General features: G+C 35.3%; 1 protein-coding gene across 4 annotated transcripts in view; it reads left to right on the top strand.

Annotated features, from left to right (window-relative positions):
- The window catches only part of LOC144970464 (muscle-specific protein 300 kDa-like), a 503594-nt gene that overhangs the window by 454900 nt on the left and 24663 nt on the right, over window positions 1-24031 (top strand). For all 4 annotated transcript variants that reach the window (XM_078910148.1, XM_078910139.1, XM_078910156.1 and 1 more), the window contains 20 exons: window positions 3112-3438; window positions 4082-4264; window positions 5886-6026; window positions 6826-7015; window positions 8841-8983; window positions 9403-9729; window positions 10482-10706; window positions 11377-11540; window positions 12792-13035; window positions 13525-13851; window positions 14510-14617; window positions 15169-15381; window positions 16395-16591; window positions 17100-17217; window positions 17816-17982; window positions 19074-19236; window positions 20195-20382; window positions 21101-21251; window positions 21647-21811; window positions 22463-22618. In XM_078910148.1, the coding sequence (XP_078766274.1) occupies window positions 3112-3438; window positions 4082-4264; window positions 5886-6026; window positions 6826-7015; window positions 8841-8983; window positions 9403-9729; window positions 10482-10706; window positions 11377-11540; window positions 12792-13035; window positions 13525-13851; window positions 14510-14617; window positions 15169-15381; window positions 16395-16591; window positions 17100-17217; window positions 17816-17982; window positions 19074-19236; window positions 20195-20382; window positions 21101-21251; window positions 21647-21811; window positions 22463-22618 (3897 nt within the window). The remainder of the gene's footprint in view (window positions 1-3111; window positions 3439-4081; window positions 4265-5885; window positions 6027-6825; window positions 7016-8840; window positions 8984-9402; window positions 9730-10481; window positions 10707-11376; window positions 11541-12791; window positions 13036-13524; window positions 13852-14509; window positions 14618-15168; window positions 15382-16394; window positions 16592-17099; window positions 17218-17815; window positions 17983-19073; window positions 19237-20194; window positions 20383-21100; window positions 21252-21646; window positions 21812-22462; window positions 22619-24031) is intronic.

The following is a 24031-nucleotide window of genomic DNA, read 5'->3' as shown; positions in this document are numbered from 1 at the left end:
TCACAATGTTTTGACACAGTGATATGAAGAAATGCATTACCCCATTGTACAATAATGCCATGCCTTATAGATAGTATGCGCTTGGCGAAGAAGCTCATAACATTGCCATCCGGAAGTATAACGGACCAACACACAAAACTATGTGTAACCATGAACTTTTATAGTCGGGTTCATACAGTTTAGTGAGAATTACTCATAAACTTGGAGGCAAAAAGAATTACAAAGACTTAATTGACGTCATCTTCATTCTATCTATAATCAACTCACTGCTTGACGGGTATTATAAATGTTGTGAGACGTGTTCATGATCAGAAGGGGCTTCACCTTCTGCTGGTAGACGCGTGTTCAAAATAGCTATGTTATCAACTCAAGTTAAAAGCTCATAATAATAATCATACTTGTCACAAGCTGTGAATTTGACAAATGGATCTATAGATAGTATAGATAGTATGCAGATGACGTCACTCAGGCCTTTGTTATTGTTTTTGCCATCCGCGTTTGTGAGTTGTTCTCACTAAACTGTATTAACCTGACTATAAAAGTTCATGGTTACACAGAGTTTGTGTGTTGGTCCGTTATACTTCCGGATGGCAATGTTGTGAACTCCTTGGCCAAGCTCATTCTATCTATGAAGTTGACGTCACTCAGGTCTTTGCTATTGCCTTTTGCCATCAGCGTATATAAGTAATTCTCACTAAACTGTATTAACCAGACTATAAACGTTCAAGGTTACACATAGTTTTGTGTGTTGGTCCGTTATACTTCCGGATGGCTATGTTGTGAGCTTCTTAGCCAAGCCCATACTACCAGACGGTCGGGGCGCTAAGGCATTCTGACACACATTCCGTCTCTTAGTTTTGTCTAATACAGAGGGCAGCACACTTATTGTAAACACTGTTTGGAAGTGGGGGGAAGGTGGGGGGGGGGGGGGGGCTCGAACGTTGTTTATTTTCAACAAGTGAACAGAACTCACAAAATCACACGATTTTAAAACAGCAAGCCACAACACGGAGATACCTGAAGGAAGGTCATTGTGATTGAAGGTCATTGCGATTGAAGGTCATTGTGATTATTCTGGGTCCACCAGTCAAGGGACTGATTTTGGTAGATAAATGCATTCACTCTATGGGAGCCATCTATAGATAGTTCGAAGATGACGTCACTCAGGTCTTTGTTATTGTTTTTTGCCATCCGCGTTTATTAGCAAATCTCACTAAACTGTATTAACCAGACTAAAAAGATCATGGTTTCACACAGCCTTGTGTGTTGGCCAGTTATAATTCCGGATTGCAATGTTGTGAACTTCTTAGCCAAGCGCATACTATCTATATTCAGGTTTTCGTCCAACCAGGTCCTCAATCACATGATTTGTTGCTCTCCAACGATTGGATAATTCTTATCAAATGTAAACACGCTTCTTTGTTTACAAATGTTATAAACATACACATGTGTCAAACTGAATCAAATGACCAATCGTGATGTTAGATATTTCAAAAGCTGTGAACACTTTTCACAATGTGGGTCATTTTGAGCACATTTTGCAATGTAACCAGTGACCTCGAGCTCATGAAAAGTTCATATAGATCATGCCCATTCAAGTAGCAAACTTATCACTTGGAATTGGATTCAATAGTCTGATGTCACGTCACCCAGCAACTGCGGCCATCTTGGTACTTTTTATTCTTCATGCTGGCTAGAACTTTTCATATGCCTTGTAATCAGAATGTGTAAAAGTCAAAACATGATAACATTTATGGGGTTTTTTTTCCCTCTTGATACGCTTTTATGCTCGCCGGAGAAATATTTCATACGGCGTCCGCCATTGTTCCGATAGTTTAGAGCCAGTGTTACTAAGTTACCATGCGTCATAAGGAAGGAAGTGGCGTTACGACTGTTGAAGACTATTGGATTCAATAGTCTGATGTCATGTCGCCCAGCAACGGCGAGCAGCGTGGTTCTTAACAAAGAAAATCAGTATTTTTTATTCTTCATGCTGGCTAGAACTTTTCATATGTCATGTGGTCAGAATGTATAAAAGTCAAAACATGATCATATTTATAATGTTTTTCTCATGTGGATACACGTTTATGCTCGTCGGAGAAATGTTTCAACAGGGCGTCCGCCATTGTTCCGATAGTTTAGAGCCAGTTACTAAGTTACTATGCGTCATTACGAGGGAAGTGACGTCATGACTGTTGAAGCCAATACGCTTCAACAGTCGTATGTGTGTGTGTGTATATATATATGTGTGTGTGTGTGTGTGTGTGTGTGCTCTGTTGTGTTTTATTATATGTGGGTGGGGGTTATTTGTTTGTTTTGTTATTGTATTCTGTTTTCTTTGTTTTTTTTAAATGTAATTATCTCTTTATGAGAGCTTTAAGCAGAAAAAAAATAAACAAAAGCTTTTATATAGCGCAGAATCCATTAAATGCTCTCAAAACGTTTTACACAAGGTCCCAAGCCAACAACAACACTAAACATGTAGAAGAGACATGGCATTCTTAAGGGGGTATTACACTTTTTCCTCTTTCTGTCGTTACTTGTTACCGGCCAGGTACTCATTTTACACATGAGTGCTTTGAGAAAATGTGTGTATAAAGAGCCTTTTACATAGGACTCGCATTTACGCCGCTTGTTGTAGGGCTCAAAACCCTGGTCGACCACAAAGTACCACAAGCGCGGCTATGTGGTCTTGTGGTAAGACACTCGCTTTCTGATCGGAAGGTCCTGGGTTCGAGCCTCGCTCGGCGCATAGTTGAGACCTTGGAGAAGGCTCTTTACTCACATTCTCTCACCGTACTCAGGTGTAAAATGAGAACCTGGCCGTTAACAGCGTTATCTCTGTCCGAAAAAATGATAACATCGCCTAACAGGCGTCATGTCCCGTCCTAAATGTTAAATGTTGCTGTTGACCAGGGACCCCTTGTAAAGCGCTTTGAGCACATTTAGTGGATATTGCGCTATATAAAAGCTCTATTATTTTTATTATTATTATTATTATTATTATTATTATTATTATTATTATTATTATTATTATTATTATTATTATTATTATTATTATTATTATTATTATTATTATTATTATTACATTTTTTTTTCATCCGCCTCCAGGAGTTCCGTAAAGAAGTTGAAAACCAGGCACCTTTGAAGAACAAAGTCATCAAGGTTGGCAACGACCTGCTCCAAAACAAGAACTACGACACTAGAGGACTCTCCGATCGCCTGAGGGCTTTTGAAGACGAATGGGCACAGCTTGAGAAGGGCATTAGCGAAACAGAAGAGTTCCTCCACCAGACCCAGATGGAACTGATGCCTTCTCGACAAGCCTTGAACGAGCTCATCGCCTGGATTCAGGAGATCAAATCTTCCCTGAAGGACGACGCGAACAAGAAGATTATTGGAGTGGCAGACCTGGAGGTCATGGTCAAGAAATACAAGGTAGGGAGTTTTATTTTATTTTATTTTATTCATTTATTTATTTATGTTTTTTTTTTGTTGTTGTTGTTTTTGTTTGTTTATTATTATTATTATTATTATTATTATTATTATTATTATTATTATTATTATTATTATTATTATTATTATTATTATTATTATTAACATAATTCTTCATCTTCTTCTTCTTCTCTCTCTCCTCCTCCTCCTCCTCCTCCTCCTCCTCCTCCTCCTCCTCCTCCTCCTCCTCCTCCTCCTCTCTTCTCTTCTTCTCTTCTTCCTTCTTCTCTTCTCTTCTTCTTCTCTTCTCTTCTCTTCTTCTTCTTCTTCTTCTTCTTCTTCTTCTTATTATTATTATTATTATTATTATTATTATTATATTATTATTATTATATTATATCTATTATATTATTACATTATCATTATTATTATTGTTATTATCATTATTTTGTTTTTGTTTTTGTTGCTTATGAAGAAAACTGATTTGGCGATAAACAAGTAATTAGAATTATTATCTATAGGTAGTACTTGAGTTCTGGGATATGATACAAACTGATTCCATGTATTTTCTATCAATGAAGCCTAGAATTCTGTTCTCATTGTACGGGTTCCATTATGATGGTCGGTGTAATATTCTGTTCCACAGGGCTACAAAGTAGAGCTTGCTAGCAAACAAATGACACTGGATTTTGTGAACCAGTCGGTTCTGGCGCCGAGTCCAGGAGAACAAGAACACGAGAAACTAGAGTTTGCCGAGAAGCTAGGCGAGCTGAATAAGCAGTGGAAAGAAGTGACTAGCGCTGTGAATGGAAGACTGGATTCGCTGGAGGTGAGTGGAGCTGATGGAGTCATAGAAAGAAGTAGGGCTGGGCGGGTACCCGGGTACTCAGACCACTACCCGGGTATTACCCGGGTAATGATTTGGGCGGGTAATCCCAGCACTAGAAAGAAGCCTTATCTATGAGTGACAGTGGAGCTGATGGAGTCAAAGAAAGAAGTAGGGCTGGGCGGGTACCGGGGTAATCAGACCACTACCCGGGTATTACCCGGGTAATGATTTGGGCGGGTAATCCCAGCACTAGAAAGAAGCCTTATCTATTTCTCGATTGTAAATAAAAAAACAAGAAGAAATAAAAAGATTAAAAACAAAAAACAAAAACAAAAAAAAAAAACCCAAAAAAATAACAAACCTGTGAGTCGCGCTGGATTATTTAATTTATAGATGTGACCCATAGACCCAAAACGGTACGTTGTCGGGGTGAAATTTTTAGCTAATTTAGGAAAATTTCAATTAACCGGTAGATAACCACGCCTCTCGGACAATCGTCATAATGTAAACAATGGCAGTGATTGGTAGACACAGCAAACTACACAGGTTTTACTATCGATGATATGTGTTAAGTAAAATACCCACTGTTCTACCTCTTGATCAGTAGAATCAACACAGAAAACTATGTTTAACCTTAAAGGTTTATAATATGATCGAGAAAATCGTGTGATAACTAGTCACCCATTTGTCAATATAAAAACAATAACAACGATCAGATGGAGGTCGAATTCGTTCACGTTATTGTTTATAAACAACCAACTATGTTTGTCCGAGCACGTGCGAAGGTGTGTCACAAATTCCATGTTTTGATTGGTCAAAAATCTACTGGTTAATTGAAGAGTGGATTTCCAAAACTGCCAAATCCGTTTTCCCCATTTTGAGATATTGAGGATTATTTCCCCTAAAATTTCTCATTCCGTCTATTATTTTATCATATTTAAACTTCAAATTCATACAACTCTTGGGAAATTCTTGTGCCATTTGATGTTTAAAATAAAATGTATATTTCAATTTATCTCATGGGTGGAAAATCTCAAATTGTAGAAAAATCGAAAATCGAATTGAAAATAATAAGCTTCATTTCTTCAATTTCGAACAGCTTAGATTGTTTATTTAAGATCATTTGTGACCCCTCGTCTCAAAACCGTATTAAGTCGGGATGATTAAGATGCTGAAAATTGAATTTGTAGCCAGAAATGTTAGACTTGGGTTGAGTTTATAAACTTTATTGAGAACATTACATAACATATATCAGATTGCTGAATACCAGTCATTCATAATTTTGTCCATTTTACCTTTAATTTGACTTTTTTGCATCTGGTTCATCCCGACATAATAGTAATAGTTTTGAGACGTTGGGTCACATTTTGGCTTCATATACAATTTTTCAGTTTGTTCTTTTAATAAATAGGGGCTTTGTTCTGTTTTGTTTTGTTTTTTGTTTATTTGTTTGTTTTTTTGTGGGGTGATGATGTATGCTTGCAAGAGAGTGTTTTAAGCATTCATGGCGAACATGCAATGTTTTGGGTTTTTAAAGAAAAACTGTATTATAATTAATAGTCCGCCATTTTGCCTGAATTTTATGAACAAAGATATTCAATGATCGTCTATTCCTTTATAGTCTGTACAAGGGAAATGGGAGGAATACGAGAACGCCCACAACAGACTCCAGACATGGATACGAGAACAAGAGGACAATATTAAACGCTACAAGCTGATTGGCCAGGAAGTTGGAGTCAAGCAGACGATCAGAGATTGCAAGGTTTGCTGTAGCTATTTATGTTTTTAATTATTTTAGAAATTGTAGACAATAAAATTAACTACTCATCTGTACATTACTAAAGCATAATACTTTTTTATTATTTATTTATTATTTTTTTAAATTTTTTTTTTTTGGGGGGGGGGACCTTTACATAATAATAATAATAATAATAATAATAATAATAATAATAATAATAATAAATAATAATAATAATAATAATATAATAATAATAATAATAATACACATTTATATAGCACTCATTCTCGTGTAAAACACAAGCTCTGGGCACTTTACAATATAAATTATCAATTTTAAGTGAAAAAATATTTTTAAAATATTGTATTTAAAGATTCAAGAATTCCCCGCTTCCCCAAAAAGGGTCCAATCGTTTCCAATGAAGTCTTAAGTTCAAAACTTTGTGGCAAGATTGAAGTCCTTGGTCGGCAGTACGACAGTGCCTGACAATCAGACTTCATTAAAATGTTTTGTTTTTTCTTTTGATTATATTTTTGTTTTTTGAGATGTCAGAGTTGTTTTTTAAAAATTTAAATTTGTTGTTGTTGTTGTTTTGTTTTTTTTTAATTTGAACGAAAATAGAAACATAATTAGCCCTATAGATAAATGCATGTTTTGTTTGGGGGGTTTTTTGGGGGTTTTTTTTTTTACTTTGTTTTCTCATTTTCTCTTTTTTTTTCTTCTTTTTTTTTTTTCATTAAAACAATATTTTCTGAATTTAGCAACGAGCAAGATTACGAATCTACAAAAACTTTATTCTTTCTTCCTTTTTTTTTTTTTGCAGTCCCTCCAGCAACAACTTCAGAACAAACAGTCAGATTTAGATAAGGTCAATGCCCTGGGCTCTGACCTCATTTTGTTGAGCAAGGAATCTCCTGGATGTCAACAGTCAGTCAGGGACTCCCTGGCATCTCTGGAACAGAACTGGAAGCGTCTTGAGGAACAGACTAGGCAGCTTGAGAATCTCCTCACTGGTAAGTTGTTGCTTAAATGTGACCCAACGTCTCAAAACGGTATTATGTCGGGATGACCCAGATGCTAAAAAGTCAAATTAAAGGTTAACTGGACACAAATTTGAATGATTGGTATTCAGCAACCTGGAATATGATATTCATTCTTTTCAATAAAGTTTATAAACTCAACCCTAGTCTGATATTTCTGGCTACAAATTCAATTTTCAGCATCTTAGTCATCCCGAGTTAATACCGTTTTGAGGTGAGGGGTCACAAATGATTTGGAGACACTGGTGACCTCAACATTCCAGCATTATGTTTGTCCTTGACGTTTTGTCGTAGTGGTTTGATTTGTTTTGTTGTAGTGGTTTGATTTGTTTTGTCGTAGTGGTTTGATTTGTTTTGTCGTAGTGGTTTGATTTGTTTTGTCGTAGTAGTTTGATTTGTTTTGTCGTAGTGGTTTGATCTGTTTTGTCGTAGTGGTTTGATTTGTTTTGTCGTCGTGGTTTGATTTGTTTTGTCGTCGTGGTTTGATTTGTTTTGTCGTCGTGGTTTGATTTGTTTTGTCGTAGTGGTTTGATTTGTTTTGTCGTAGTGGTTTGATTTGTTTTGTCGTAGTGGTTTGATTTGTATTGTCGTAGTGGTTTGATTTGTTTTGTCGTAGTGGTTTGATTTGTTTTGTCGTCGTGGTTTGATTTGTTTTGTCGTAGTGGTTTGATTTGTTTTGTCGTAGTGGTTTGATTTGTTTTGTCGTGGTGGTTTGATTTGTTTTGTCGTCATGGTTTGATTTGTTTTGTCGTAGTGGTTTGATTTGTTTTGTGGTTTGATTTGTTTTTTGTTTTGTCGTAGTGGTTTGATTTGTTTTTTGTTTTGTCGTAGTGGTTTGATTTGTTTTGCCGTGGTGGTTTGATTAAATTGCAACAATCATTACTTCACACTTTGCTCTTATTGTACTTCAACAATGCAATAGTTTATAACATTTTAGTTAGAAAACGTTTAGTCGTAACACAAATCAAATGATAATGACCATCAACTTGTCACAAACTCTGACACGGAGTGGCAACATTTCAGCATCGTTTTGTTTTTTTGTTTTTTTTGTTTTTTAAAAATCAAAAGTGTAATATTTTATCTATGATTTTAGACATAGTATTACAAAACATAATTGCAGCTTCAGTTATTTAGAATTTTATTAATGGGTTATATGACAATAATATGGTTTTTGAGGGATTTGCTAGTCATCAATTTAAAATAAAATAAAATAGATGTTTGGTAAGTACTCGATTGTTGTTTTTTGCTTTCCAGCACCAGTTTTTTAATATTATTATAACATAGAGGCTATCCAGCACTAGTTTTTTAATATTATTATAACATAGAGGCTATCCAGCACCAGTTTTTTAATATTATTATAACATAGAGGCTATCCAGCACTAGTTTTTTAATATTATTATAACATAGAGGCTATCCAGCACCAGTTTTTTAATATTATTATAACATAGAGGCTATCCAGCACCAGTTTTTTAATATTATTATAACATAGAGGCTTTCCAGCACCAGTTTTTAAAATATTATTATAACATAGAGGCTTTCCAGCACCAGTTTTTTAATATTATTATAACATAGAGGCTATCCAGCACCAGTTTTTTAATTTTATTATAACATAGAGGCTTTCCAGCACCAGTTTTTTAATATTATTATAACATAGAGGCTTTCCAGCACCAGTTTTTTAATATTATTATAACATAGAGGCTATCCAGCACCAGTTTTTTAATATTATTATAACATAGAGGCTATCCAGCACCAGTTTTTAATTATTTTCTTTACATCTCTGTATCATCTATTTAACCAGACATCCTTGGCCAATGGGCCAAATATCACAGTGACCTGGTCAGCCTGAACCAGGTGATGACGCAGACTGAATATTGCCTGAACCAATACACTTTGGTGGGAGGAGATATATCCACACTTACATCACAAGTGGCAAGACTCAAGGTATGCCAGTCATGACAATTGAGGATGTTCTCAAATGTCTTTTCCATGTTAGTGGGAAGGGAATAATTCAAATCATTTTATACTTCTCAATAATTTTCTTGTACCAATTAAACATTAATTTTTTGTTTGTTTTAACAGCCTGTTATCCTGTGATTGATTGTTTTTCGTAATGAGATCGTGAGGAAACAATGGTTTACGAATCACTCAATTTGAAAAAAAAAGTAAATATTTGAAGATCGAGGTACGTTTATTTCTCAACCCCATTGTTGCATGATTCATTGTTCGACAAAACCTCTCAAGATTTGAAGTCTGTGCGTCATTAAACATGGCTGTGCTATTGCAGAAACATTTTTCATAATTTAAAAGATTAGTTTACATAGAGTTTAAATGCTTTTCTTTTTGTTTATTCTTCTATAAAGGGTCATAAAGCAGACTTGGATAAGCACAACAGCCGTTTAGAATCCTTTACAACTCTCGCCAACAAACTCAAACAAATGTGTGAAGCTCCAGTCCAGGCAGAGATAAAAAAGACTGTAGATAACGTCCAGACGAAGTGGAGAAGACTCCAGGCTGATCTGTCGACGAGATGCGCCCAGTTTGAGAATTGCCTGACCAACTGGCGCGACTACGAGTCCCGCTACAACAAGATACGTGACTGGTTGGATGCCAAGGAGCAACTGTGCTCGGACCTCATTACCATGCGTGATGACCCCATGCAGAGGCAAGAATCTCTTAGGAAGAGCAAGGTAAAAAGTTATCTATCTCACCCTTGTGTGTTATTGTCAAGTTAAGCCAAATATAATTTGATTTTCCATCTATGAAATAATTATCTTGTACTGAAAATGATATATTTCTTTTGTAAAAATTGTTTGCTGGATTTTTAAAGCAGAGTCCAAATGTTTAATTGAGTAATTTCCCCTTTCATGTAATATCAATAATTGCTCACATTCACACCTTTTTCTCTTCCATCTTCTTTATCCTTACAAACCGCCTCTGGCATATATTTGCCTGCAATACAATGATTAATTGTGCCACAATGCTCCTGAAATTTTCTAAATCTTCTGCCCCATGTCTCAATAAATTATAGCGGTAGTTAATTGCACAGGCAAAAAGTTAATGGTGAAAAAAGTGTTGATGGCACCCCAGTTTTTAAAAAAACCGCCTCCCCTCTTATCACTTAATTAATTGCGTACGTTTTATAAATATCTATTGTTCTATTTTAATTCGTGCTTCTTTACAAAGCAGCATACTATTTCCTGCCCATCAATGTTTTGTTTATTCATCTTAACAAGGCCACTACCACATTATCTTATTCATCTGTGATGTTTCATTCATCCTGTTTTGTTGATAAAGGGGAAACCTGAAACGTTCATTTGATCTGTATTTGTAATTAAATTGAAACTCACATTCAATTTCATATTGTTATTTATCTCAGTTTTGAAAGAATTCAAAATGGTACCTTGTTCTACAACTCATTTTATTTTCCATTCGTTCCCAGGAGCTCCAGAAACAGCTGGATGACATTCAAGGGGAAGTGTCAGAGTTGTATCGTCTGAGTGATGAGCTGACCAAGAACATGAACCCGTCAACTATCGTCATTCTGACGTCACGACAGTCTGCCTTAGAACAGCGACTCCTTGCACTCAGGCAGATTTTGTCGCAGCACATGGCCACACTCAGCGATGACATGTCCCAACTTGGACAGTTTAATGATGCTTTTGAGGTCAGAGCATGCGCAAAACTGTTACCCATGATTTATTGCTTGCCATTTTAATAGTTCTGTAAAACTTACTATAGTTGTGGAAGCAGTCGTTGTCCTATAAAGGTTTGCAAATATATTTCCTCTACTCAAAGGGTGGCATCGTCATTGAGTGATCATCGGAATACTCCAAAGTCCTGGAATGGCATAATTTGCCTTTTCCAATGAAAAATATTTCTATTGTACTGATGATTACAAGGAGTTACTGTCGGCTTGGGTATCATGGCATGAAGAATGCATTCAACAAGCTTGGAAGATATAACTTTTAAAAAATCAAAGACATTTGTCAAACATGCGTAATGAGTTTTAAAAAGGAAAAAAAAATCTTACCTTTTTGTTATACACGTGCCAGAGCCAAGTGTATCATTTGTCACAGAAATATTACAGGGACTATTGAAATATAGATATTTTTAAAATTTTGTATAGATGGTTTGTAAAGCAGTGATTTACTTTGTTGTGGGAATGATTTGATTGTTTGACTTTGTTTTTGTACTTTTATTTAATCTTTTACTTGTATCTTTTTTCGTGTTTTCTTTCTTTAATACAAGCTTGGTGTTACTGGCAAACTGAATAAAAAACAATGCTATTTTTAAAAACATTTGATTATAATATCACAATGGATTACTTTCTCTAGGTTGTTAAGGCCTTCTTGAATCATGCTGAATCAGTCCTCTCACAAGAGGATCCCACAAAGGCAGCTGAAACGATTGACATTCAAGTTCGTCTGGACCAGCTGAAGCGTCTGCTCTCACAGTTCATGGGCAATATGGTCAAACTCGATCATGTCAATAACTTAGGGTAGGTTCATTTCATTTGGTATGCAATAACTTAGGGTAGGTTCATTTCATTTGGTATGCAATAACTTAGGGTAGGTTCATTTCATTTGGTATGCAATAACTTAGGGTAGGTTCATTTCATTTGGTATGCAATGACTTAGGGTAGGTTCATTTCATTTGGTATGCAATAACTTAGGGTAGGTTCATTTCATTTGGTATGCAATGACTTAGGGTAGGTTCATTTCATTTGGTATGCAATAACTTAGGGTAGGTTCATTTCATTTGGTATGCAATAACTTAGGGTAGGTTCATTTCATTTGGTATGCAATTACTTAGGGTAGGTTCATTTCATTTGGTATGCAATAACTTAGGGTAGGTTCATTTCATTTGGTATGCAATAACTTAGGGTAGATTCATTTCATTTGGTATGCAATCCATTTTAGCCTCTTTATTTGTTTTGATGCTCTAATTTTTGAATAATCTTATACTTAGGGGTGTGCTGTATTTATTTTTTTAATTGCCACCATTCATTTGCACTAACATCACCATTGTCGCTCTCTCTCTCTCTCTCTCTCTCTCTCTCTCTCTCTCTCTCTCTCTCTCTCTCTCTCTCTCTCTCTCTCTCTTATATATATATATATATATATATATATATATATATATATATATATGTGTGTGTGTGTGTGTGTGTGTGTGTGTGTGTGTTTATATATAAACACGACAACATTCCTCCCAGTCACTAGGATTTTTAAAGGACCTCACTGCTTGAAGACTCTGAAATCATCTGTGCAAAAAATTATTCTTTTTTGAGTTAGACATCCCATATGTCCTTTCATTTGTTCTTGTAACGTATTATAAATTCGGATAATTCTCTAATCTCCTCATGAAATTTTCTTAATCTTTTCGTATCTAAAAGATATATTTACAAATCACCATCATAAGCATTCCACGTGGCCGATGTTTTATCCAGGCAAAATAACAAGATAAGAATGATGGAAAAATTGTGACCCTCGCCTCAGAACGGTATTAAGTCGGGGTGACTAAGATGCTGAAAATTGAATTTTAGCCAGAAATATCAGACTTGGGTTGATTTTATAAACTTTATTGAAGAGGTTGAATATCATATTTCAGGTTGTTGAATACCAATAATTCATAATTTTGTCCAGTTTACCTTTAATTTGACTTTTTAGCATCTGGGTCATCCTGACATAATACTGTTTTGAGACACAATTATGTAATATTTCATAGCTCATGATGTCTCCTTTCTTTCCAGGTATCGCCTTGCTTTGAACTCGGCGGATGCATCACGACTTGAAGGACTGAACCACAAATGGCAAGACCTTTACGAGAACACTAGTGAGAGGTTTCGAACCCTGCAGGGCATCCTGTTGATCCAGCAAGACTTCACGGCCAAGTGTGAGGCTTGGATGACCTTCCTTGCACAGACAGAACAAGTCTTGGCATCGGAAATACAAACCAACCTGCCGGCTCTCAGAGACCAGCTCAGGAAGTGTGAGGTAAGCAATATTTGTAATGATTTACTGCCTGGAACTGGTGTGTAATTTCTTACTAGAAAGCTAACTCATTATATCCTGAATTCTCATTTTATTTATTTTTTTATAATAAAAGGCAACAGTTGTCGGGCTTTATACGTGTAAAGCAGATTATAACCCTTATTTTGTTCGTCCTTTGCTATATTTTTTATTGTGTCAAGTTATTTTGTGTTTGTGTGTGTGTGTGTGGGGGGGTAGTTTTGTTTGTTTATGGGGGTATTTTTTGGGGGTCTTTTTTTTTGTTTGTTTCTTCGTTGTTGTTGTATTTTTGTTTATGTTTTGTTAGTTTGGTTTTTTTTTTTGGAGATGTTTTTTTTTTAATGGAGGAGGAGGGGGATTGGAATCAAATTTGACGAAGATCAAGTAATTTCTAAGTTATAAAGCTTGCCAGTAAAGTTTGTTTTATTTTTAAAACGTTCAATTTGTTTGATTTATTTTCTTTCCACTATCCAGCAATTTGAGAGTGAGATGTACAGTAGGCAACAGATTCTCCACGCCATTATCAGTGATGGTCAGAAGATGATGAAGGCAGGAGAAGTGGAAGATAGAGAGGAATTCCAGCAAAAACTGCAACTGCTAGCGGAGCAATGGCACAGTGTGTGTCGACGTGCCCACCAGCGTAAAGCTATGATTGAGTCCCTGATTAGCCAATGGCAACAGTTCAATTCGATGTCAAGACAGCTTCTTCAATGGCTGAAGGACAAAGAAAGGGCCATGAAAGGATTTGAAGTGGATTCTACTTCCTTGCAGACTGTCCGTACTCTAGTAGATAGGGTCAAGGTCAGTAGTAGATAGGGTCAAGGTCAGTTGTTTGGCTTGGAGCCAAATCATAATATAAGTACAATAAAATGAATAAAGACAATTCCCTTTGTTCTTCCTCGGGGCCAATTTTTCTTAAGGGTCTATCCTGAGAAAAGATCAGGTTAACCCAAGCATAAGCCGTAATGCAGCGCCACAAAGTGAACAATAGTGACTAAGTTTATATTTCAAAAAGAGTCAGAAGAATGGCTCTAGCATGGATTCCCCAAATGGCAGTGCAATCAGTACCTTAGTCATTCGCCCACATTATACCCTAAGGGTAGATAAGTTTTATTTGATTTCATCCACGGGTTATTGATTTTCAGTGCAATTTGTAATTATAGAACTCTACCTCATACCGCCAATTCCTAATTGAGTTACCAATGAAGAAGCAGGCGACTGTCAGTTCACATCCGACTGTCAAGAATGCTGATCACGTCTTGTTTTATCGAATTAATTATTTATTGTATTTTTTACTATTCTAATCCGATGTTTATGCCTCACAGATATCTTTTTTTTTACAAAAGCATAATAGAAGTCTTTTCAAATATTGTGATACATATTAAATTTGTAGATGGTACCTTATTGAAATGCATGCCAGATTCGTCTTTAATGAAATCATCATTCTTGTCTCCTTAAGACCACTGAGAGAGAATTCAAACTTCAAGAGGCAAGCTTCAAGAAAATTCATGATTTAGGAAACAGTTTGCTGCAGAGAGCTGACTCTAAATCTGCCAGAGAAATCCAGGTAAGTGATTAAAATTTTATTATATCGAGGTGTTTCTTACAGGATTTTTGAGTGAAGTTGCGTATTAGCAAAATTTGTTTTTTCATTGTCTTTTTCATGGGTGATTCCTGTTGACATCAGACATCTTGTTTGATGAATTATCTATATTCCTTTGTGGTATGCCTAGGCGACGATATCTTATGATGTTGTGACGGAAGGGCGTAATTTTTTTTAATTCATTGTTTTTGGGGTTTTTTCTATTTTTTATTTTGGGTTTTTGTTTCTTTTTTATTTTTTTATTTTATCAATATATGAAAATAACATTCTGACAGACAAGTGACCAACGCATTTAAAAATTAGCAATCTTTTTAGTGTGTTCAGTGTGGAGTGTTGTTGTTTTGATTTGTTTTGTTTTTTGTTTGTTTGATTTTTAAAAATTGACTTTTTAAAATAATTATATTTTGTTTGCTGTTGTTTTGTTTCATTTTGTTTCATTTTGTTTTACTTATTTTTATTCTTCCACATAATTACTGTCATGACATACGTCTTCAAAAATACCGTCAAAATTCCAGGCCACACTCGACGACCTCCAGAAATCTTGGTTTGACGTCTTTGGTCATCTGGATGGTCACCGATCCAGACTGGAAGGAATGGACAGACAGTGGCTGGAATGTGAGGATGACATCGAGGAAATCCTCAACTGGCTCAAAGATGTCCGGCAAGTCCTACACGCAGAAATCCCAACATCCTATGATGATCTACAGGCTGACCTCAACCGATGCAAGGTGGGTATTGTACTCTCATGACTTGGCCAAGACAATGAAAAGCAGTAGAGATTGTACTCTCATGACTTGGCCAAGACAATGATAATCAGTATAGATTGTACTCTCATGACTTGACCAAGACAATGAAAATCAGTAGAGATTGTACTCTCATGACTTGGCCAAGACAATGAAAATCAGTAGAGATTGTACTCTCATGACTTGGCCAAGACAATGAAAATCAGTAGAGATTGTACTCTCATGACTTGGCCAAGACAATGAAAATCAGTAGAGATTGTACTCTCATGACTTGGCCAAGACAATGAAAATCAGTAGAGATTGTACTCTCATGACTTGGCCAAGACAATGAAAATCAGTAGAGATTGTACTCTCATGACTTGGCCAAGACAATGAAAATCAGTAGAGAAAGTAAATAAAAGCAATTTCAATTCTATTTAATTTACTATAGTTGTTTTGGTCAAATCTTACCAGACTTTTTAAAACTACAAAATTCTGGCGAATACATCCAATTTTAGCATATGTTGTTGTTTTTTTTTTCAACGGTTATGATTGTGGAGATTTAGGTGTGTACAGGGTGTTTCAAAAAAGAATGTGGCAGGGTTATTATGTGCTTTGTCAGTTCTAATGCATGTGGGGTTGAGCATATGTTAAACATGATTGAAGTTTGAAGGCATGTGTAAAACATTATTTGACATTTGAAAGCATGTGTATAACATGATGTGACATTTGAAGGCATGTGTAAAACATGATGTGGCATTTGAAGGCATGTGTAAAACATGATGTGACATTTGAAGGCATGTGTAAGACGCTTTGTACAAGGTAGTGTTCTCTATTGGTTTAAAAAAATATATTTTTGTTGGTTTTATTTTTTTTTAATATTGGCTGATAACCTTGCCATATTCTTTGTGAAATACCATGTATATTATTTTGTACCTTAAAAGATTAGTATTATTTACTTATTTATTATTATGGCAGCTTTTAGAGAAGACAATTTCTGTTTTAAACTCGTTTTTCAGGATATTGCAAGTTCATTCGTCAATTCTGAAGACCGTCGCCAGAGGCTGCTGGCCAAAGAGAAGCAGCTGAGCAGAATTGTCCAGTCTGATGACCTCAATCTGCTACACCAGAGGATTCGCCTGTTGAACAAACAGTGGGAGGAACTGCAGCACCAGACACTATTACGAGAGCAGAGACTTACAGAGGCAATGTACAGGTAGGGTAGTGACCTGCCTAGTAAGACAAAAAATTAGTAGAAATACGAATTTTTGGCACCAGCTACAGAGCTGCACATGTCTCTTTGACTCAATAAATCTCGTTGAGAAGTAAAGTTTAGCTTCTTAGAACCAGTATTCAGGACTTTGGAGCATTTTAGGACCATGCTGAGAGCAAATTATTTTTTTCTTAAGCTATTTATAGTGGCTTTTTCTTTTTTTCCCTTGGAAAGTACGAATGTTTGAAATTCCATCTAGGCAGCTCTAGTAGTGGATGTTCTATTTTTAGAAATCTAGTTCCGCTTTATTAGTGATGGATAATAATCGATTTCGGAATATTGATATGTTGTTGTTATTTTTATTATTATTATAATAATTTTTTTTCGTATTTTTTTTTCTGATTTTTCTGGCAATATTTCATACAAACTTTTTCGATTTTTTCTCATTACTCGACACACCGAGTCCTGAATTGTTGAAGATTTCATTGGCCGTTAATACCTTTTATTTCAGATGGAACAATCTAGGAGATCGAATCAAATCTCTGATGTCATGGATCAGCAACATGGAATCCAAGGTCACGTCCACCAAGGACTTGCACGTTGAAGACCTACTTGCCAAAATTGAAACGGTAAGGAATCGTGCTTCGCCGTGATTCAAGATTCAATTCAATGTCTTGATCCAAGGAAAGAAAATAGGTGATGATGAGGATGATGATGATGATGTTGATGACGACGACAATTATTATTATTATTATTATTATTATTATTATTATTATTATTATTATTATTATTATTATTATTATTATTATTATTATTATTATTATCATTATCATTATTATTATTATTATTATTATTATTATTATTATTATTATTATTATTATTATTATATATTATTATTATTATTATTATTATTATTATTATTATTATTATTATTATTATTATTATTATTATTATTATTATTATTATTGTTATAAATATTATAATTATTATTATTATTATTATTATTATTATTATTATTATTATTATTATTATTATTATTATTATTATTATTATTATTATTATTATTATTATTATTATTATTAATAATAATATTATTGTTTATGTGGACAATTTTGGTTCAATTATAATTGTCAAACTATTAAAAGTCTCTGCTTAATCAATATCCTGATAAGTTCATTTCTCTGAGATTATTCAATATTAATTATTTGTTCAAATGGAAATGCTCAGGAATACAAGGATGAAATGCTGGAGAAGGAGGTGGAGAAGAACGACATCTTTGACCACGGCCGCATCTTGATGGCGGTCAGCAGTGAGATCCGGGCATCTGACATGGAACAGAAATTGTTAAGACTTGAGGACAAGTGGGCTCATCTGGAGGCTGTCATGGATTTTAGGTACGTCCTGTGGTGTCAATGAGGTTCAACAGTCATGACGTCACTTCCCTCGTAATGACGCATAGTAACTTAGTAACTGGTTCTAAACTATCGGAACAATGGCGGACGTCCTTTTGAAATATTTCTCAGATGAGCATAAAAGTGTATCCAGGGGAGAAAAACATTATAAATCTGATCATGTTTTGACTTTCATACATTCTGATCACATGACATCGTGTGAAAAAGTTCTAGCCAGCATGAAGAATAAAAAGTACCGATTTTCTTTGTTTTGAACCAAGCTGCTCGTTGCTGGGCTGACGTGACATCAGACTATTGAATCCTATTGTCAAATTCTTTAAAATTAAATAGATAGTTAAATATGAGATGTTTATAGTCCATTGCCATGGGTTACTCATACTCGGTGTGCTTCATATTGATGCATTTATTTTCCCCATCAGGCCATATGGAACCATGTTTCCATTTTATAGTGTCAGTCGCCTGTGTTACGATCGTTTCTGTATTAACACACCTACAATATCCATCTCTGCCTATAGCCAGGCACTCAGTCACATCTGAGTCGAGTGGTTGAACTGGAGATGCATATTGATAGTTATGCTCAGTCTGACTGAGTCAGTTAGATCAGTTGACAGAAGAGATGAATGAGTTTTCTAAGTAAAATTGCAGGAGGCAATGTTAGAACATCTACAAGCAAGATTTATATGCGGCTATGTGGTCTAGTGGTATGACACTCGCTTTTGGATCGGAAGGTCCTGGGTCAAGCCTAGCTCGACGCATAGTTGAGTCCTTGGAGAAGGCTCTTCACTCACATTCTGTCACTGTACTCAGGTGTAAAATAAGTACCTCTGCAGTTAACAGCATTGTCTCTGTCCGAAAAAAATTGTAATATCGCCTAACAGGCGTCATGTCCCATCCTACATGTTAAATGTTGTTGTCGCCAGGGACCCCTTGTAAAGTGCTTTGAGCATGTTTCGTGGATATTGCGCTATATAAAATCTCTTTTTTTAATTTTTATATTCCGTCAATGATGTCTGTCATTCCAGAGGCATTCTTTACTCTAACACTTCAATAATTTTGACAAATTTCTCCCTCAGACACCGCAAGTTGCAAGAAACAGTCTTAGCGGTGAAACAGCTAGACGTCAGTATGAAGAATTTGTCTCAGTGGCTTGGGAAGATGGAGCAAGAGTTATCCTCTACCATCGCCTACAAGGGGAGCAACGTCAGAGAGATACAATCAAAGTTACACCATACTCAGGTAGAAATATGACTTATCTTGGCTTCTATTTTTTAGTATATGTTTGATAAATGAAAAGTCTAGTTAGTAAAAGGAAAATTTTCATTTGAAAAAAAAAAGAAAAGAAAGAAGCAATTTTCACTCAATAGATCACGTCACGTCATTCAAGGTACAGAGGAGCAAACTCCCTTTTAATCCTCCAATCCCTTGTCAATAGACCCATAGATAACCACGCCTCTCAGACAGTCGTCATAATGTAAACAATGGCAGTGATTGGTTAACATAGCAAACTACACAGGTTTTATTATCGATGGTATGTGTCTAGATAGAATATTCACTATTCTGCTGCTTGAGCAATAGAAACAACACAAAACGTTTATAATTTAATCGAGAAAATCGTGTCACAACTAGTCAGCCATTTGGCGATATAAAAACAATAACAATAATCAAGGAGGGGTAGATTTCATTCACGTTATTGTTTATACACAACCAACCATGCTTGTCCGAGAGGTGTGTCACAAATTCCATGTTTTGATTGGTCAAAATGACCACAGGGAATCACCACAATCACCATACGTAGTAAAATGTTATTATGAATAAAGCTATAAAGAACAAATTAAAGGTTTTTAAAGCGTATTAGCTCGTATACAGTATGACACACACAATATGTGACCCAATGTCTCAAAACGGTATTATGTTGGGATGACCCAGATACTAAAAAGTCAAATTGAAGGTAAACTGGACAAAATTATGAATGGTTGGTATTTAGCAACCGGAAATATGATATTCATTCTCCTCAATAAAGTTTATAAACTCCACCCAAGTCTGATATTTCTGGCTACAAATTCAATTTTCAGCATCTTAATCATCCCGACTTAATACTATACCGTTCTGAGGCGAGGGGTCACAAATGATTCTTTTTTATATTATCTTAATTAGAACATTTGACCATTAGATATCTGGTTCTTTTTTGACACAGGAAATCCAACAGGACATAGAGCAGCACAGCGCCGGTGTGTCCGCTGTGTTGAACCTGTGTGAGGTGTTGTTACACGATTCAGATGCTTGCCCCACGGAAATAGAATTCAATGCACTGCAGCATGCCATGAAAAATCTTGAGAAAAGATGGAAGAACATCTGTTCTTTATCACCAGAGAGAAGATCCAGGTATGCGACTGCTATATTAATTCATTTCGTCAAAGAATCTTTTTTATAGTGGCCTCTGTCGAGTTATGAGTAATTTCCAATATTTTTCCTTTTCTTTTTCTTATTTGTTGTTGTTGTTGTTGTTTTCAGAGCTATGAGTGAAACACATTACTGCCATATGCTGGAAAAAACACAAATTAAAAAAATTGGCCAGAAAACTCGTCCTTCAAATATTGATCGATTTAAATGACTCTCATCTTGGCAAAAACTCTCAAACCCGGGACTTTGGCAAAGCCCCAGGTTTGAGAGTATTTGCCAAGATGAGGTTCATTTAAATCGATCAATATTTGAAGGACGAGTTTTCTGGCCAACTTTTTAAATCTGTGTTTTTTCCAGAGTACGGCAGATTAGCAGATGATGTCAATTTTAAAATCTGATTTTGATCTAGAAAATCTCTTTGGTCGTTTATCTTTCTCCTTGGTTGTAGTATGCAATCCGTTTGATCGGGAATTATGTAGCCTTTGCATTCTTGTTTTGTTATATTTTGTTTATTTTTATTTAGTTGTGGTTGTTTTTTTTTTGTTTTTTTGGGTGATTTTGTTTGTTTGTTTGGTTTTTTTTTCTTTTTGTTGTTGTTGTTACCTTTTATTTATTTATTCTTTTTGGACTTTTAAACCGTTGATTTATTTTGATAAAAATTGTCGAATCAACTCGATAGAAATTTTCTTTGTCCAATCAGGGTGGAAGAGACTTGGCAACTGTGGGAACTGTTCCGTGAAGATTGTCGTAAATTTGCCGATTGGTTGACACAGGCAGAGAAAGAAGTCCGAGAGTCCGAGACAGACATCTCCAATCTGTCAGCCGCTAAGGCTGAGATCAAGAAGTATGAGGTAAAACCTTCCCGATCCCCCTTTTTAAAAAAATAAATGGATTTAACTCTATAAGTGCATGCTTATTTAACTTGTTTTATGGATAAAATGTATTTGAGACAAAACTTTTGATTGAAATCCATCACTTATAATTTTTAAAGGGCCTCTTTATTTATGAATCTAGACGAATCTGTGCCAAAAGTACCTGATTTTCATTTTTTTTGTCATGTCTTTTTTTTTTTTTTTGTCATTTACTGTTTTAACATTTAAATTTCAAATGTTTTCCTAATTTTTTTCAACTCTAATCTTTATTACTATTGTTTTTTTTTTGTTTTTTTACTTTTTCATTTAATTACTTTGACTATGCTTGGATCAAACTGTAATAATGTTTGGAAACGTTGAATTTCCCCCATTAGAATCTTCAAAGAAAGGTCCACGACCAACTATCCATGCTGGAACACATCAATCGCAAGTACCGCCATCTTGCCAAAGAAGGGCGCACTGATGCAGACGGGTCCCTCAAGATCCTGATGACAGACCTCAACAACCGCTGGGATGCCTTACAACTCAGGGTTACAGAGGTTAGCCTTACGTTAAAAATAAAGTCGGATTGTTTGGATATAAGCTGAAATGGACTTGTCTCCTGTATTGTTAAAGTTTGAAGATTTCATTATTCTCAATAATATTACATAAGGTCAGAAGCAATCCATTCTTTCTTTTCTACTTCTCATTCTTTTTTATTCTAATTCTTTCTTCTCCTTCTTCTTCTTCTTCTTCTTCTTCTTCTTCTTCTTCTTCTTCTTCTTCTTCTTCTTCTTCTTCTTCTTATTATTATATTATTAATTATTATATTATTTATCATTGTTATTATTATTATTATTTTATTATTATCATTATTATATTATTATTATTATTATTATTATTATTATTATTATTATTATTTATATTATTATTATTATTATTATTATTATTATTATTATTATTATTTCTATCACTCCTTTTATTATTATTATTTCTTCTTCTTCTTTTTCTTCTTCTTCTTCTTCCTCTTTCTTCTTACATTTTTTACTGTTTAAAATTGAGCCCATTCTTGGCATATTGACTCCTTTCACAAGATCTAAGAGCGATGCAGTCTTGATTCAAACACAATCAAATACCAAATGTGTACCAAACCTCTGTCAATTCTTTAGAATGAATTCTACCAAGGTTTGTTTTTACTCATCCAACACCAGATCATGAAGAAGCTGAGACATTCGGCCAGCATCCGTGGTGACTTTGAGTCCACCCACACATCTCTAATGTCGTGGTTGACCGAGGTGGACATGGCACTGACCACTCTAGAATCTCTGGACAGTCTCGATTGGGATGCCAAGTTGTCTGAAATACAGGTAGGGAGCCTCACTCACTCACTCACTCACTTACTCACTCACTCACTCACTCACTCACTCACTCACTCACTCACTCACTCACTCAATTTGTGAGGCTATGTGGTCTTGTGGTATGACACTCGCTTTCGGATCAGAAGGTCCTGGGTTCGAGCCTCGCTCGGTGCATAGTTGGGTCCTTGGAAAAGTCTCTTTACTAACATTCTCTCACCGTATTCAGGTGTAAAATGAGTACCTGGCCGTTGACAGCGTTGACTCTGTCAGACAAAAACTAACAGGCGTCATGTTTCGTTCTTTATGTTACATGTTGCTGTTGGTTTAGGGACCCTTTGTAAAGCGTTTTGAGCACGTTTAGTGGATATTGCTCTCTCTCTCTATATATATATACATATATATATAAAAGCACTCACTCACTCATTCATTCCGCTGACCGGCAGTCGTCGGAGATTTGAGGGGGGGGGGGGAGTTGTGGGATGCAGCATTCTCAATCCAGTGCCACACATCTTGGTCATTGACTGTCTCCATCAACTTGTACAGCGCCAATCTTGTCCATCCATTCCATGATGCTATCGTGCTACATTTTCCTTTGTCTTCCTCTTCTTCTTTGACCTTCCTCTTTGCCTTGCATAAACTGTCTTTCACAAATTGTCGTGATATGTCTGGCTAGATGTCCAAACCATGAGAGCTTCCTTCTGGTTCCCAGTCTTCCCGCCAGCTTTTGCGCATCTTCGAAAACACCCTTGTTAGTTCTATGTCCCAGATATGAAAAATGTAGGATTTTCTGGTAACTCCTGCTCTCCAATGCATTGATTCACCTCTCTATTCAACTGGGGGAGCCCAGAAGTAGCAAGTTGTGAATATCATGGTATATTTTGATGTACGAGAAATTTGCATTCACAATGAGTCAATAGGAATTTGGAATCAACTGTCTGTTTTTGTCGGTGAATAATAAAAATGGAAAAGAATCTTCGATTCAATTTACAAACGCAGATGATGTGGACGTTTCAGGTTTCCCCTTTGTCTAGAAAACACGATGAATGAGACACTTAAGTCAAATGAGAGATGAGAGGATAGCGTTGTTAAGGCCTTAAAATGATGATGATGATGAAGATGATGATGATGATGAAGATGATAATAACAATAATATTATTAATAATAATAATAATAATAATAATAATAATAATAATAATAATAATAATAATAATAATAATAATAATAATAATAATAATAATAATAATAATAATAACAATAATAATAATAATCAAAATGATAACAAATGTCATGATAGTTATTATGGTTTATTTTGATAACAAGATTAGGAATGCAACTGATGGTGGTGGTGTCGGTTGTTATAATGAAAACATTGAACATCTTTGGGAATGGTTTTATGTATAGACATGACTACTTTTCTTCCTT

This window comes from Berghia stephanieae, chromosome 1, assembly GCF_034508935.2.
Source record: "Berghia stephanieae isolate SIO BIC M18660-M18661 chromosome 1, UCSD_Bste_1.3, whole genome shotgun sequence".
Taxonomy (NCBI): Eukaryota; Metazoa; Mollusca; class Gastropoda; order Nudibranchia; family Aeolidiidae; genus Berghia; species Berghia stephanieae.
This window is presented reverse-complemented; position numbering and strand designations above follow the sequence as displayed.